The following is an 18,391-nucleotide window of genomic DNA, read 5'->3' on the forward strand; positions in this document are numbered from 1 at the left end:
AAAAAATGCAGCGTTTTAATCCACTCAATAATCCACTCAGCCGACTGCACTGTGAATCTAAGCTTTTGCCATTTTAGATGGCGCCGTTGAATTTCCTATCTACGAGAAAAACATGCAGCCAAGCTCTACATTGTTGTTCCAGTAGATACAGAATCTACTTTCTGTGACAACCCTCTGAAGCTGCAGGTGGAGACACACAAAGTCAAGTTGGAAAGAACAAGAAAGAGTCGCAGGAGGAGAAAGGAGAGCAGCAGAGGGACATACAAGTTGGAGAAATGAGCACGGAGCCCAAACTCTGTTGCAGATGTGTAACCTCCACTTTTTACTATTGTGTGTGTGTGTGTGTGTGTGTGTAATTTTGTAAACTTTGCAAAATATTTTCAGCAGAAAATATCCGGTAACAGTCACATTTCAACAAATACGACACCTCTGGTTAAGCACAGGGTTAAGGGGAAAGAGCTACCACACGATTAATAATGCCGTTCAAAAAATCAAAAAGTATTTATTGAAAAGGATCCCCTTTAGCTGATCCCAATGGCGCCAACGATTCTTCATACGAATCACGTTTGTGTTCAACTAATGTTCACTTTCAATTGTGTTGTATCGAGAAAGCCGCCATACAATTGTTTAGCATTTATCCCTTTTACATTCACTTACATCCTCCTTAATAAATAAGTCGTATAATTCGTCTACCAATTTGGGTCACTTACCAACAACATGAGCAACAAAAAGAAAAAGAATACAAGGAGAGTTGTTCCAATAACGATACCAGTATTGGATAGCCTCAAATTCTGGATCAAGTATCAATTACATGAGTCTACTGTATGCATCGATCTGAAATTAAATTATCATATCACGTTCCCAGTTCATTTACAACAAAAAATGTGTCACTTAACTGTGCACCCGGCCCGATCATTGCTGCACATCTGCACACTAACGATCATCATTATCATAGAGTCAGTTGTCAGTTGTTTCCACCTTTTTAAAGCACTAGCGTGAGCACGTACGTACATTCAAAGTCACAGGAGTTTACACGGGGAGCGGATGGAGAGGCTCTGGAAAAGCTGCGGTCAGCTATAAATAGTCTTGGCTCAAACGCTGGTGTTGGCTGGATATTCCCAATGGTGTGATCAGTAGTTTGAGTGTCAGTGGTGGCCCGAGGCAGGTAGCCCTCGGGTTCATGTCCTGGTTATGGTCCAGTTGCAAAGGCCTCAGTTGACATCTCTTTCACACACACACACACACACACCATCGGTCTTTCTCACTGCAGGTGTTTCGAGGTAAATAGCACGTACAAATACAACCACATAGAATGTTGCAGACCTGTTGATTTACAGTCTCTGCAGACATTAACAGAAATATCTAAACAAACATTTCCTGTAAACATGTGCAGGGGCATGTATAATATGCGTCAATATTTTTTTTCTTCTCTCAAATTCAGGTCTGTAGCTTCCAGCGTTTAGTAATCGATGCTTTGTATTGATTCACCATATTCCACAACTACTGGCTTAACAATAGAGTCAATCTTTTTTACAATCTAAAGAAGTAAATACCTGAATCCTGAATGTCTTCAAATTAAATGATATTGCATTCAATGCAAAACATATGAAGGAAAGTGATTCATTGCAATACAATGTTGCACACAGACATAAGTCTCTAAAAACCACTGAAAAAGTGATTCACACTCGGTTATTGACTGTCAGACCACCGCAGCCAGAAATCCGACTGGTATTATGTAATCTGTTTATACAACAGAACTGACAGGATAATGTATGTCACCAGTTGACACATCGGGAAGAACTGCACCAAAGGGAGCAGAATTGAACAATGTAGTGACTGAATTTGAAACGAGAGTAATGTAGTTTTGGATTATTGATCTTCTGACGTCAGTGTGCATGCATTGTTGAGTGCATGCTGTACATACAGCTTGGAGCACCGTCTCCATAATGTATAACTACAGTGTGTGTGTACATGCATGATTGTGTGTGCGTGTGCATACATTACTGTACACTAGATGAGTGATAGGGTTTCCTCATAAGCCGGTCTAGGCCCTCGCATTCCTCTCATATGTGGAGTCTGATGTGTCCAAGCCTTTCAGCTAATCTGGGAAGAATGTCGGCTGCAGACACACATGTGTTCCATTAAGGCCAGATCTGCGTAAATAATATAACATGCAACAGCTAACGTTACAGGTAACTATACCCCCACCGCTGTGCCTTTTGGCTTTGCAGTGCCCCCCCCCCCCCCCCCCCCCCCCTCACCCCCGCCTATAAAAAGGCAACGCTGATAATAATGAGTAGGTGTGTCGTGGCCTCGACTGTGCTTCAGGCTGCTGATTTGCAGCAAAATAAAGGTGATGAATATGTATTAGATAATAGAGTCAGACAGATTTTAATGGATACTGAGAATAATGAAAGTCTGATGATATATCAGGCCGTTATTCTTTTTGCTTAACCTTTTTTTCTTCTTCTCTACTTCCAAAACACAACATAAACATTACTATATGTTCGAGTCAATTTATCGAATCTGGAGATTGTTTGTTCGGTTTCATAAGAGATGATGCTGCCGGTTAAACGTACATATTGCTACAATATACACGTGGGCCGATAATAAGTATCAGTTGGCCTCGATTATATAATGTGGTGGTAGACATTTCAATCTCTCATCGTTGTTAAAAAAGAATTCTTATTTTATACTTTTTTCGACGTGATCGACAATCTGACGCTGTCATGTGCAGCTCTGTATCATCAGGATCATGTACATCTGTATGAGAGCAGTAAAGTCTAAAGTCACATGGCAGCCCCCCCCCCCCCCCCCCCCCCCCCCCGCCCTGCCCCTTCCCCCCATTGTTAGTGGTTCTACATCCAGACGGCCGTCATTGGCTCTCTGTGTTTATTGTCTGCCCGCTCAGCTTGTGCTGATTGGCTCCGCTCTGCCAAGCGACAGGACAATGTTTGCTTTGCTGTCTGCCGGGGGAAGTCCCTCTTGTCCCTGAACGGGCCCGGCAGCTACAGTAACTGATACAAAGTTCAGAGGATGCCAGCCTCTTCCTGGTGTGGTGCAGCATCTTCCTGTGGCTGCACACAACAAGTCAGTTAAAAAACTGCGAATGAATTACAGACTTATTTATTTATTCATGCTTTTCATTTATTTTTCCTTTACTTTCCTCACAGAGGAGTGCAGTAGCGTGAGAAAACAAGCGGCTCTGCCTTCTGCTCTATTTTGGTCAAAACTAGATTGCGGGTGTGCGCGGGCATAAAGAAAAAGAAAAAAAGAAAGAAAAAAGCAGAGATGGTAAACGGCTGGCAGCATCTGGTTTTGGTAGAAATATCACAGAAACTTAAAGCCAGCCAGAAAGTGAAAGAGAGGTGACGAGGGTGAGAGCGTCTGAATTGAGGACTAGAAAACAGAAGGAAGGTGTCAGAGAACAAGTGGAGAGAACAATGCTTCTGCACTTGCAAACTGTTGCGAGCCAGCAAGGAAATGTGAGGAGTTTGGCTGTTGCTGTTCTGGGTGCCAGCACTCCTAATGAGTCTGTCAGGGCCAGTTAGCATAGCCAGGCCTGCTTGTGTCCCCTCCAGGCCGCAGACAGCTGTTATTAGCCCCATAATGGCATGCCACAGGGCCAGATTAGCCTGGCACACTGGAGAAATATCAAACATTCACTTACTGTGGCTCCTTCGCTGGCTGGAGCAGCTATTCTGCAAGGCATTCATTTAGCCGCGATGCTGGCAAGCTATCTAACAGGCCACAAAAGAAAAAAGTCCCCATTGAGGGATGTAGTTAGTGTACAGTTGCTCCTCTGGAAGAAAAGGAAAGGAAAATACATGTCTGACTAGAGGATGAAGGCGCAACATCCCGGGTCATGTTTTGCTGGTTATGATTTAAAAATAGCTAAAATAGCAAATGAGTACCTGAGTTGGGATACATATATCAATGTATATTTTGAGTATAGGATCACTGTAAATATACATTAAAAAAAATTGCAATTCTAGAAGAGTCATTTCTTTTGTGGGTTTTAGGTTTGTTGGCAGAATAAGGTGTATCGCTATCGGATATCGGGCTAATACTCAGATAGCTGGATCAGGTATCGTGACAAGTGCTATTAAATACTTTGTATCCATAATTTACTGGAATTGTAATACTTGTGTCCGCTTTGACCAATTTGTTGCTGCATTTAAAAGGTTTACTCATGAATTGTTAATTCCTGTCAATTGTAAAAGATTCTTTACCAAGTTGCTGGTGTACGATTTATTATTTAATGATAAATAGCAATTGAGTAAATGTATTTAGTGGTTTTTATTTGGTTTTACAACGTGAGGAAAGTCTGATGTTGCCTTACACATTAAATATTGATCCCCGTCAGGCACACATCTTTTTCATCAAACACTGGTTCTCTGTATCGGCCGATACCCAAAGTCCAGGTATCGGCATTGGGACTGAGGAAGTGAGAGCGGTGCATCTCTGGTCTGGAAAGTTGTAAATGAGAGTTCTCTTTAATAACGCTGCGTCATCATTATGCGAGCCATATCGACGAAAAAGCCCCTGCTGTCTACTCATCCGTTTTCACCTTTCATAATGAGCACAGGAAATCAAAACCTTACACAGCAAGTACTCACACTGCCTCAGGGAATAGCCTGCCACTGTATAATGTGTGTGATGGGCCATTAGATCAGCATACTGTTTGTACTGTGCTCTTCTTATAGGGTTTAAATCGTGCTCCTTGAGCCTGTGATTTCTCCAATGTGTGTCATATTACCTACGCTTTCTGAATACATTGCTTGCGGGTTTCACTTTGTGGTAATCACCATGCATTTGGGCCCGTAAACGCGATCTCTAAAAAGGTGTGTTTATGGCGATTCCACTATAAAAGCTGAGGCCATGCTGCTCTGCTCACGTGTTTGTCTGCACCATGTGACCGCCTAGAAGTGAAAGGTAGGGCCAGTTATGGTTGGTTCAGGGATGTCTTCTCACTCAATTGTTAAATATAGTCAAATGCTGCATGTCTTACTGCATAGCAATCGGAAGCCCTGCCCTTGAAGGTATCCGTGTCTGTGTGATTACATGTGTGGTGTTTTTGTGTGGATGAGGTGACGGAATGAAGGCTGAATAAAGAAGGAGCAACGATTAAGTACGAGAGAGAGAGAGATAATGTGATATTTGCTCTAGATTGCTGCGCTGTATTTCTTTCCCAATATTCTACATCCTCATTAGCAAACTGTATGTGTCAAGTGTGGCAAAGCCATTAAGCACTATAGCAGACAGGAGTCACAGCCATTACAAATATAAACTTGTGTTTTATCCTCTTATTTATGAGAAACCAGTTGTGGCATTTATTTTTACAGCGCACAGAAGCCAAAATAGACTCTCCCACACCCGATGGGGAAAAAAAGGATTTAGTTCATTTGATCAAATAATCCCTCTTGAACAATTCAGATGACCAGCCTATTGACCAGATATTCCAGAAGAGACTTGTTCATGTAAGAAACTCAGAATATCAAGGAATCACAGAGGGGCATTGGGATGTGGGAACCACATTGAGCTGTCCCTCCCTGGCAGGGACCACTTGTTGCGAATCATGAGCTTCCCAACTACTGTGGGCTTTGTCACCATCGCTCCATCAGGTTGTGTTGCTGAATCCCACATAGGCAAGTACAGGGAGTTGCCCGGCAGCACACTCTAATTATCATCTATGTAACATATTATAGGAATATGGAGTCAATGGCGTATACAGTGTAGCTGGATACCCAACACAACAGCTTAGTTCCATTAGTGCCGCTACTGAGCCAACCGTATCCAGTTATTATGTGTGTTACAGCACCGTGCAGTGATGTGATTTAACATGGCAGCCAATGGGCAGGCTGTCCGACTTGGAGGAAATGTATGAAACCGGCACTCAAAATGAGGACCACGTAAAGAACTGCAGTCCCGATGCACTTCGGATGGGGAAACACAACTTCAGGAACTTTGAATGTAGTTTGAAACTAATTCAAATCAAATCTGGATATTCTATTTCTTTCTTGCCTTTGAAAACGTTTTGTCCACGCAAAGTTTCACGCTGAATCGAAGTTTTACGCTGAATTCTCTCAAATTATTTTTTAAAAAGCAAGGAAACATACTTAAAACCTCTCTCTCTCTCTCTCTCTATCTCTCTCTATCTCTCTCACTCTCCTCTTACAGAGCAGATACGGTGCTGCAGATCGAGGTGTGAGGCTCTACAGTTCCCTTCCCATGCGCCCAAACCCTGACGGCAAGAGACTGCCCTCTACTGGGGTAAGACTCCCCCCCCCCCCCCCCCCCCCCCCCCCCCCCCCCCCCCCCCCCCCCCCCCCTCCTCCCCCCATGCTCCCTCCCCTCAAGGTCTCATCCATACCTATATGTACACACATACCCTTATCTAAACAGTGAGAGCCACCGAAGAGGCCTTCCCTCATCTGCACAACAAGACTGTCCAAACACGGCACAGGAGTGGCAGTTCGGAAGCAGTGCAGACATCATTTCATGGGTTGAATATGTGTGCGTGCGTGCGTGTGTGTGTGCGTGTGCGTGTGCGTGTGTGTGTGTGTGTATTCTTGGATTCCGAGCAGCTGGGAAGTTCTCAATCCCGTGATGGAAAGCTTCTGTGTTGAAACAACTGTTAAAGAAGATTACCAATATCTGGCCAGGAAACAATACAAGCCATCGGTAGTGAACTCAGCATCTTTCTCAACTCCTGTGACTTCTTCCTAATTCTTTAACCCCCGCACCCCACTGCTTCTCACCTCGTGGGCTCTGTCCACGCTCACCCTCATAGACCTCAAACCATCACTGGCAAAGCTGCCAAGAAAGCACCTATTTGACTTGGTGGTTTGTGTGGTTTCTGCCTTGAAGCTTCTAACAGAAGCATTTTGCTGCAGCTGATAGGCCAACCAACTGCCGTGTTTGCACAGAACAAAGGCATGTCTGGCTTTGTGGATGCAATGCTTCTGACCCATTTTTGTAAATAAAGGAAGGGCAAATGTTGATTAAGTCTGACAATTAAAACCATATTTTTCAGATGTATTGCTGGAAAGGAGTTTTTTAGTTCAGTAAAGCAGCACTTGCAGTACTTTGACTTTGACAAAGTGCTGGAACAGTAAGTCTGCTCTGTTTGTGACACCTTTCTTTCATTTTGTAATAAAAAAAAGAAGAAGAAAAAGAAATCTTTCAGTATTGTGAAAATCATAATTAGAATCTAGCTTGCCTTGCTTTTATGCATTTATGTAACAAAGGAGGGAAAATGAAGGAACAATGGAGCGAAAAGAGAGAATTTAATTTCATATGTCTCCCTTTTTCATGTTTCACTCCATGCAAGTGCTTTTTGAATTATCTCTTCTCTGCTCCGGGGCTCAATGAGAGGAATAGTGGGTGAGCGAGGCAGAGGAGACATAGACTGAGTTAAAGAGAGAGAGAGAGAGAGACAGATAAAGTGAAAGCTGTGTAATATTGTTGGTGCACACCTTTTTTTTAATTACAACAGAGATTGTATTGATGTCTCAGGCCACATGTCCTCACTCATTTATCAAGGGGGAGAGTGCTAACAAAGCATTTCTAAGAAACCCATCCTCTCCAAGGGCCTAGAATCATACGTTATCTAAAGTGAATATTGTTAATGCTGTTCTGCAGAGAACATGGGAATGAGTTCCTTGTCAGTACATGCATAAGGCAGTAAAATATATACTGTGTATATATATATCCGCTTTCTTCTGATCCTCTGTTGAGCAAATACGACTCTGCATCTAAATCTCGATGCAGAAATTGTTTTCGAGGGACATGTTTAAAATGATGGATACACATTAATGTAAGGGAAGCACCAATTTAAAGATTACATCTCTCACACGGAGTAGAATTCATCAACAACAAAAAGAGCAAACTAAACACAATTGAAAAGGAGACAATATGTGCTTCTTTGCTGCTGCTTTTCTGTCATATCCGTTTGTCGGTCATTACCTTGGAGCGTCGGTACAGTAGCAGAATGTATAGCTACAGGCTGCGAGGAGAGGAGGAGAATATAAACCACTTAACATGCAGGAGGAAACCAGACGTTTTTCCATTGCACTTATCAGGTGCTGCGGTGAGAGCAAGTGTCAAGGTGCAGCAGGTCCCTGCACCCCCCCTCAACTCCTCTCACCCCCCCTCTCCCCTTCCTCCCCTCTTCCTTCCCCTGCACACCCCTTTTATTTTCCCCTGATCTCTATCTCTGTCTCCCCCCCCTCCCCCCCTCCTTCACCACCACCACTCACCACCCTCCCCTCGGTTCAGTTAAAAGTGGGCTTGGCACTTCCGCACCGACACCCCCCCCCCCCCCACCCCCACCACTCTGTCAAACTAACCTCCAACTCCTGCTCTTCACCTCTATGTTTCCTGTCAAGGTGCACTGCCCACCCTCCTCTCCCCCTCCACCCCCCCAACCACTGGCTCTGCCCCCGCAACCTTTTCCTTTGCTTCTTCTTTACATCTATTATGGCTCTAAATGCCTACAGTTCTTTTTTGGTTTGTTTGATTGCTCAGTGCAGAGGGCCTGACCTCAGTGCTCTGCAGAGATCTTGCAAGTCCTGCAACTTTGTGAATGGGGGGGGGGGGGGGGGGGGGGGGGTTCGTATTAGTTGCTTTAAAGGGAATCTCTGCCGTGCTCCAAATCACAAGTGCAGAATGTTAAGTGAATAAATCCACCAACCAACCGTCAATACTCACATACATTAACTCCCATAAAAACTACTAATTGTCATCTTACGTGTCCACAAGTTGTATCCATTAACGTCCATAAATCTGGAAAACAACAACCTATAACAACCTGTGCATGATCCTGACTTACATGATGCTTATTATGTACTTATACATAGCTGCACGGGACCGCATCAGATCGTCAATCATGTTGAAAAAGTATAAATTAAGTGCGATGTTGAATTATTTTAACAACAAACGAGAGATTGTAAATGTCTACCACCACATTACATAATCGAGGCCAACTGATACTTATTGTCGGCTCACGTGTATAATGTCAGATAAGAAAAAAGATATTTGCAATATATGTTTAACTGGCAGCATCATCTCTTAAACAGAAAAATATGTAGATTCCATGGTCGATAACTTGACCCAAACATATCACAATGTGTATGTGTGTATTCCTAAGGTCAAACAAACTATGTAGAATACATTTTCTTTCTGAAACTATTGTTTCCATCAATGTTACCTTGCTGTTAGTCGTCTACCTCTCGGCCTTGGATGGCACATTGCTGCATTTCTTGGCATGTAGCGCCACTTATAGATTAGTGTGAAACCACGGCTTACCTGTACGTATGTTAAAGCTGTTAATATACATCTTCCCGATTCCACACCATCTTAAAGTAGATTTGTGCCATTTCATCAAATGGAAATATGTCTTCCTCTACAATCCTGACAATTTGATATCTTTGGAGACTTTAGGATATCCACTTTAATATGACACTTTGTGGGTTTGGCAGCACAGCATAAGTTTGCAATAGATGCCCCACGAAGCTAAATTCAGTTTACCTACCTACTACATTCATGCACGGTGTAATGTGTTCAAGATTTACTGTACATTTGTGATGATGAGTACAGTTCAGTACAATTAAATGAAATAATGAAATGCAATTAGTGTTTAACAATCTCTCCGTGCTGCTGGAGTGGAGCTTTGTTTTAGCTCAGGCTGGATACGCCTCAGCGTATTCTTTGCAGGGAGTCAAACAGTTTGAGGTCCCATTGTAGTTGTTGTTATTGTTGTTTTAGCTCCACTGCTTTGACACTGATACTTAGGGCGAAGGTTCAGAATCTGCCGTAGCACAAAGAAGACAGGATTGTTTCAGGACTATCTCTTTCTGTCTGTCTGTCTCCCATGGTTTCTACATGGCCCTCTCCCTCTCCCTCTCTTTCTCTCTCTCTCCTGATTTGTCTCTCTGGGTCTTTCTCTATTTTTCCAAGCTGATTTGGAGCCTTGCATAGTCAATTATGTAGGGAGTGAGAGATGGAGTAGGGGCTCCGGCTCCCATATTTTGGTGCGATATTAATATTGCATGAGCGCTATTCTGTAGCGAATATCTAAGAGACTGCATATTAAGGCAGCAGCAGGAGGAGAATGTGACAGACACACACACACACACACACACACACACTGTACATACATACGTACACACAGACAGCCAGAGAGCAGAGGCGAATCAGTCAGGATCATACACAGGTTGTTATAATTAGTGTTTTCCAGATTTATTTTGGTGGGATAATAAGAGTGACTCATTTTTCTGTTTAATATATGTCATGTTTGTTTATTTGACACGGTTCACATCACGCCGTACAGTCAGCGCGCTTGATGTTGGTGAGAACTGAGTGATGTTTTACTGTAATTGTGCTCAGAATGGAATATTTTAACTAACTAATTGAATAAACAAACAAAACAGAGACACAAAACAAATGCCTGCTGGAAAAAAAACAACACTATTGCCAAGATAATTGTGATATTGCAAAGCAGGAGTGATGTGACGGCAGGCTATTTATTTTCTGCTGCTGGTTGGGTATCAGTGATTCATACAGCAAGTGTCAACAGTGGCAGGCTGAGAAGGTCCCTATAGCGATGACTGAGAGGCTCACTGTGGATACTTGGTGCTTTTTTTCTTTTTTTTAAAGTAATTTCTCAGTAATACAGTTTAAAAAACATAACACTTCTCATTTGTTATAGATAATGTTTTGTAAAACTACAGTACATCAACGTAGTAGTGTAAGATGACATGGCTGAAATGAATATCATATTATGAATGATATTTATTTTGTATTACTTTTATTGTATATCACAAGATGAAGAGATCACATCATGCATCAGACACATTTCTGAAAAAGTTATCGGAATGTATGTTTTTCTTCTTTAGCAAATAGGAAATAGTGACATTCGGCCATTATATTTTCCAAAGCGATGTCCTCAAATGCCCTGTTTTTCTGGTCAGCAATCAGTCGACTATTATAAAAAAAGAATCCATGAAAGCAGGCTACTAGAAATAATAATAATAAATAAATACAAATTCTCACAGGACTTGGAGAACATGTGGAAGAGGTCTTCCCTTCTTGCAGTTACATTGCCAGCTCCTTTTAAAAGACCAGAAAGCCCGGCCAGGAATCCACACAGCCAGTTTGTCCCGAGCCCAGAAGCGTCACGCTGGGCCCGACGTCGAACAAGTGCTTGGTGACCTTACAGCACCAGCTGGAGTTAAAAGAAGTCTTTAAAGGGCCGATTCTCCACAGTAATATCATCGCCCGTGCCTCAAAGAGTCTGGATTAAGGCCCACTTTCCCTTGCTAAAATGTAACAAATGTGTGAAAAAACATCACAGCCAAAGCCAATGTAGAGGGAACAATGGAGAGAGGAAGAAGAGGGAAAGAGAGAGAGAGAGAGAGAGAGAGAGAGAGAGAGAGAGAGAGATAGAGAGCTACGAACGAATAGCAAAGAAAAGAAAGGAGAAAGAAAGTGAGGGAAACTCAACATCTTAACACCCCCCCCCCCCCCTCCCCCTCCCCCCCCCTTCCAGATATATCAATGTAGTTGGCTTTCTCTGAAAATCAAATGGCAACAGGGAAAAAAAACTGATAAGAAAACAAGAAACCTCTGGCTTTGGGAGGGGGGGGGGCTACTGAGAAAAAGACCTGCCATCTATGTATTAGTGCTCTGTAAATATTACATGAGCTCCACATTCGCTCAGTTGTTTGGCATTACTTCCACTGGATGGGTATATTATTTTAGAAACCATGCCTTGTTTATGGAGAGGCATGACCTACTTCCAGACACTCCTCTCTCTCTCTGGTATTTTTTCTTTCTCTCCCCCCATTCTCTCTTTCCCCTCATCTCTCTCTCTTTCTCTCTCTCTCTCTCTCTCTCTTTCTTATTCACTCTCAATCTGCGTAATCTCAACTGGTTGTCCCTGCTGAACAATTACAAGGCAGAGAGACCCAAATGGAGATGTTTGTAGAAAACAACATGTGTATAATTAAGGTTTAATGAGCTCTTGTCAGGGTGGAATGTGCAATTAGATTGGTAATAAAAAAAATCTGCCTGAATGCTAGTGGCAGAGGCTAGATGTGGAGTCAGCATGGCAGTGAATGAAAGAACAGAGCATTATTCTGAGCCCTATTGACAGAAGTACATGGTACTGGATGCTGCATTTGGATTTAAATACATAGTGAGAACCCAAATATAGAAAGGACTTTTTTTTTTTTTTGTCCTGGTGGTGCTATAGTGTGTGTTTTCAAATTACTGTACTTACACACTGGACTAGTTTTCATGGGGAAACGATTCTTAAACAGCTGAAGTTCTGCTTTACTGCTGCAGAATGAAGCAAGAGACAATCATCGTGATGTGAGGGGAGAAGGTAATAAATGTCATTGGACGCAATAATATAAAAGTGATGCTTAATTAGAGCGCATTCAGAAAGCATATACCTCTGCCAATTTGTTGTTTTAATAAAACGCGCATATGCGTCCGATTTATGACCACAATTATGGCCATAAAAGTTCATCATGTTGCTGTAGCACCATCTATATGTGAGCTCAGGGCTGGAGCAAGTGAACGATTTTACTATCAACCAATTTGCCTATTATTTTGAATACAAAATGTCCGAAAATAATGAAAACAAATTTAAATATATATGTTTCAGCACTGCTGTCGCTGTCTGTTCTGTTAGCGCCGTTAGCTGCCTGCTGCCGCCTCCCCCGTCGCCATGTTGAGAGCCGCGTGGAGACAATCCCTCGATCGCGGATATTCTCCGAATTTGAAATGCAGCACGCTACAACCGTCGCTTATTTTCCACTATCACGATCTTTTCTTAAAGCCAACCACAGTTGCCATGTGCAGATATGAGAAAACTGAACGTAAAGAAATGTTTTTCAACAACATCGGCAGTCTTGCCGAGTCGTCCAAAAAACGATGTTCCCGTGTGGCGATAAGGTTAGACAAAGAGACAAAATTAAATGAAAACATTACCTCGGGGGGTGAAGGGAACAAATATGCAAAAGAAAAAGAGTATTTATTGATTTTAAACTGCCCCCAGACTCTCTCTTTTCGGAAAGGACACTTCTCCACCAGACACTGCGTCTTTTTAAATAAGGTTGTGAGGGGGAAAAAAAAAAAACAGGTACTTGCTGCTCTCTTTTTCCACTCTATTTCTTTTTTTCTCGACTTGGTGAAATTGCTGCTTGTGGGTCTGGTGGAGAAGATCCACACACACAAAAATCATGTTTGGCTCTTTCTGAATTACTTGACTAGACTGAAAGAGAGGGCCCTTTGTTGGCTTCCTCTGGGACTGCCCTTGAAAGGCTCCTATTGTGTGGTAAGCACTATGATATAATGCAAGTGGATTTAATAGATTTAATGGAACATGCAGATATGGTTCTCAAGCCCTCGTGTGATGAGAAACAGACGTTTTTTTTAGGAGATCAGAATCACATCTTAAAGAAATGAAATGTCAATGTCACGTTGCTCCAGTAGCGTGTTAGGATTTTATTTGTATGTTAAATATTCGTGGCTGTTCAGTGCATGTGGCGACAAAATCCATTGCATTTAATTTTACATTACCAACAGTAATATCGTGTTTCTTTAGGTCTTTTCAGATTTCTGTATGGCTTGATTGTCCATCTGAGTAGTGTTGGAAGTCAAGGTTAGGCAGGAGCGGGGGGGAGTTGAATGTCAGCGATGTGTTTGCTTTGTTTTCATTGTGTTAACAGGAGCACAATGGTACGATTGTGTGGCCATCTGAAACCCTACACCTACCCAGAGCTTTCGGGGGTCAGAGGTGGGGGAGATGTGTGTGCCTTTTGCCCGACGAACCATGCATTTTGAAAGACCCAGAACCCAAAGAGTAATCCAACCAGCATATACCATCAAAACCATTCTTGCTTCGCCGGCTCGCTCACATACCAGATCTGCTCTCATTTTCCAGATATAAATGATGCTTTTTTTTTTTTCCCCCTCTCCATCCCGTCCATCCCGTCGTAGCTTTTGTAATCTGTCTCATTATTTTAAGGTGCCATTTGAGGAGTGGCCAGCCTCTTGAAACCCTTCAGTGTGATGGACAAGACCATAAAGCAAAGCAATAAACCTGAGATGAATGTTATATCTTAACACTGATAGAGGCAATTAAGTCCATCATAAGCGAGAGAGGGAACACTCTTCTCTGGGGACTCATTCACTTGCATGGTTTAACATGATTCCCAGCTAAATCCCTTATTTTATTTCTCCTCTCAGCCCATAGCTTACAGTCGAGCACAAATTGAGCTGATGTGTTTCTTTTTGTTTTTTTTTCACACAATTTGGTCTTTCTGTCTGATCTGCCCTTTTCTGTCTGTCGTCATGTGTGTCTATCTCTCTTTCTCTCTCTTGCTATATCTCTCCCTTATCTCTCTCTCTCTCGCCTCCCCATTTCACCGTATTTGTCATGGTAATGTAAAAAAAAAAAAATATCTCAGCTGCTCCAATTCATTTCGTGCTCTTTCAGTCGAGAAAGAAGGGCAATTCTGTTTTTCCTCACTAGTTTCTGTGTGTTGAGGTTTAAAGGTAATGAAGACCATATTTCATCTGCATGGAGTTATATGACTGGGCGTGGCTGAGCAGGTCTGTTATGGGAAAATAAATATTATGGAAGGTCTAACTTTGTTATCCTTATCTCGCTGGCATCAATGTGTGTATTATTGGACAGGATACATTACACAAACATGTCGGCACGCACACAATGTGCACACATTTCGAGCCAAGTGCTTAAGTTGTCTATACAGCATACACACACACACACACATATAAGGAACACATAAAGGTAAAATACACACGCAAAAGCAGAGATACACATGCACACAGGCAATCCATATTTACAGCACACCATCCCCCAAACTCTTGCTTTGTGTGTTTGTATGCGTGTGTGCGTGTGTGTGTGTGTGTGTGTGTTCATCTGACAGCGAGACACTGAATGCTCTAATGACCACAGTCCTGACACAGGTGTTTTGACTGCTGCCTCTTTGCATCGGCACATTGACTGACATGTGATTAGTTACGCTGCGATGAAAAAACTAGGGAGGCGCACACTGTAACCATGAAGGAGGTTTAAGTCCTGTTCTCGCCGTCTCTCCTGCCTCATCTTTCATGAAATCTAAAACATCCCCAGGCCGCGGTTGCTGGTTGTGTGATTTGGTATTCCGTACGTACAGTAAAGCGCAGCTTGGCGCACAGAGACCTTATGAGAAAAGCCTCTCGCGTACATCAATGCAGGTTAGCGGCACCGTGTAGCACGGAATGCAAAGTAAGCATCGTAGTGGGAATAAAGAATGGATACTAAATTGATCTAAAGAAATAAATGCTTCTTTTTTTTTTAAAGTAGAGCTACTGACCCCAGTAAGTGGATCCTGTATTGACCAAAGTTAACTGATCCGCATTAAGTCAAGTTAATTGGACAATTTCAGTGATAAAAATCACTGTTTTTGCTATATGTTACACATAATTCAGTTACAGTAGACAAGTGGTGCAAGGTAATATCTTGAGTATCCCAATGAGTTCCACATTGTGAGGTTATACAGATTGTTAACTTGAGAAGAAGAGAACATTGGACACTCCTGCCAGATACGCAGACTCTAGGTATCGGCACAGCCCTATTTGTAAGATCACATAAAGCTATGCATGAACATACTCGCAAAAGTAAACCTGACAACAAACCAAAACATACAGATATCCCAAATATATGACCACAGATTGATATGCAGCATGAAACACAAACTAGGTGCTATGTATAACATTGAAGCACGACACAGGGTTAAAAGAATATTTCTTATTTCCAGCGCGGCACTGAACAGAGGACTCAACACCTAGAATACAGTGTGAACAGACCCAATTTATTTCACCTTCATCATTAAGAGCACACATTTGATCCAGAATCCTATTTTTACCCACTTTCTAAAAAAGTTAAGGGGAACTTATTCTCTAATGAATGGATACAATTGCGATGCCGCAATAGATGTGAGTCCCCGTCTGAAGGAAAGCTACATTTCTGGCATGCTGTGTTCCAGTCAACAGTTGTTTTATAACCTCTAAGACTGTGGTGCACTTCCTGCATCAAACTGACATTGGCTTGGCTTCACGCAAATACAAAGCTATTTATAGCATCTCTCCCACTTTATTTTCTCCCTCCCATTCGCTCCCTCTCATGTATTTGCATTTCTGCAATGCAAACAGGAGTCTGGTGTCAAGTGCGTCAGTCGTGCAGGCCGTACTTGTCCCTTCTCTTTCTCAAGCCTCAATCTATCTCACAATTCCGTTCCCTCGCTCAACATGACTCTCCTCCATCTCACTGTAGCTTTCCACCTCTCTCACCTTCACCCTCTCCTTCTCCCCTCTTCTCTCTCCCCCCCCATCTCTCTCTCTCTCTCTCTCTCTCTCTCTCTCTCTCTCTCTCTCTCTCTCTCTGTGTTTTCCTTTGCTCAATTGTTTTGCTGTAGATTTGGCCGCTATGATTAATGACCTCAAAGCCTCAGGAAAGCAAACAGAGAGAGAGAGAGAGAGAGAGAGAGAGAGAGAGAGAGAGAGAGAGAGACACACAACAAGCTCGCCTTTCCTTTACAAAACCTCCATTTTTCTCTCACGTCACCTGTTCGTATGTTCACACACAGCACGTTATGAGATCGAGTCAGATTAAACGAGAGAGAGATTTGATCTGTTTATTTTTGATGACAGCAGTTTTTCCAGACCGTTGTTGTAAAGTCTTACACATTAATAATTTGTTCTCATTCAGCTTATTTGACTCGTTAAATGATCGCATTTGTCATCATGCATCTCAATATAAATGCACTGAATGTCCAGCTTTTGACAGTATTTCCCAACACTATGTGTTAAAGCAAAAAAAGGTAAATGAGCATCAGAGGAGGTGACCACTGATGAAATGAGCCTCTTGCTCAGAGGTCGAACTAGTCGGAGGCGGTCAGGGTCTTGCTCAAGGACACTTCAGCTGGGATGCTCGAATATGGTTGATTTTTAGATGACAGTGTGACTTTATAACACAAAAGAAGAACATTCGATATAGCCATCATTCCATATTATTTCTTTAAATAAAAAAAAAGTCCTATAAAAGCAATTTGGATTTGGAACTACTACTGTAAAGTACGATATGATATCATTTAACTGGTCATTTCAATTCATTAAGAACAGAATAAAAACGTTTTTACATTTCTTTTTTTGCTCGGATGAAAACAAGAAATAAAGACGAACATAATTTGTGATCTTGAGAGGGTTTGAGGTGGGAAATAATTATTTCTACCGTTCCGTTTTTCCCCTCGATTTGGATATTGTTTTGTTATTCTAACAACTCAGTGGCCTCCGTGACTCCTTCACATTGTGCTGCAGGAGCACCACCACAGACAGTTTGCTCTTTGACATTCTGTACAATTGCTTTCCACTCACCCTTTTTTGCTCATCAACATCTGGTGTACAGGTGTGAAAATAACCTATTTCATGATACCGCCACTTCTAGCACGATGTGATTAGGAAAGCAAGTAAAACCGTTTTCCAGGAGCAATAAAGAAAGTAATTTCATTTGCAGAATACAATGATTATTCCTCCAGCAAACTAATAGTGCTATCAGACAGAAATCATTGCACTAGAAGTAACAGCTCCATCAGAGTCCAAATGATAACGTGGAAATGGAATTGAGGCTTCAAATAGAATAATGGTGCAAGGATTTGTCTTTGTGCTGTAGTTTGTTTGGTTCTTCTGAGTGTGTCATGTATGAAGATAGAAACAAAAAATGCAAGTAAACTATAGTAGAGGAATCTGACTAATTCTATTTGAAAATATCCCCAAAACATCCTCCAATAAGGGTTTATATTGACCAACTGAACAACTACATTACAGTAGATGTAGTCCCTGGAACACATGAGGTGAAAGATGGCTCTCAAAACATTGCGGCCCATTTTTGGTCCCTGCACACAGTTTGAGAAATAACCACAGCACGTTACCGTGGGCACATATCTGTCCCGTTACTTGACCTTACAGTCGCAGCGGTAATTCATCTGAGCTGACTTGAGGTGGGTTTTGTTTCCTCATAAATGGCTGATGCCAAATAGTGTCAGAGAGAGAGAAGCAGGGAAGGCCTCTGGGAGAGAGAGTGTGTGTGTGTGCGTTTGTGTGTGTGTGTGTGTGTGTGTGTGTGTGTACATGTTTATATGCCGGGTGTTTCAAGCTGCGGCCTCTGGCTGTGACCCCAGTGTTAATCACACTACAGCCAGAACAACCACAGGCTCTATCACCACTGCTGCTGTTACAACCCTCCTCCTCCTCTCCGACTCGGATTCTCATTCATGCTCTCTGTCCTCTGTTTTTGTTTCCCTCTCTCTTCCCCCCC

General features: G+C 42.3%; 1 protein-coding gene across 1 annotated transcript in view; it reads left to right on the top strand.

Moving 5' to 3' along the window:
* The window catches only part of LOC117730868 (TOX high mobility group box family member 2-like), an 84,730-nt gene that overhangs the window by 23,824 nt on the left and 42,515 nt on the right, over nt 1-18,391 (top strand). Inside the window, 1 exon segment of the mRNA XM_034532919.1 lies at nt 6,181-6,273. Coding sequence (XP_034388810.1) covers nt 6,181-6,273 — 93 coding nt within the window.

This window comes from Cyclopterus lumpus, chromosome 5 (genome assembly GCF_009769545.1).
Source record: "Cyclopterus lumpus isolate fCycLum1 chromosome 5, fCycLum1.pri, whole genome shotgun sequence".
In the NCBI taxonomy this organism is placed as follows: Eukaryota; Metazoa; Chordata; class Actinopteri; order Perciformes; family Cyclopteridae; genus Cyclopterus; species Cyclopterus lumpus.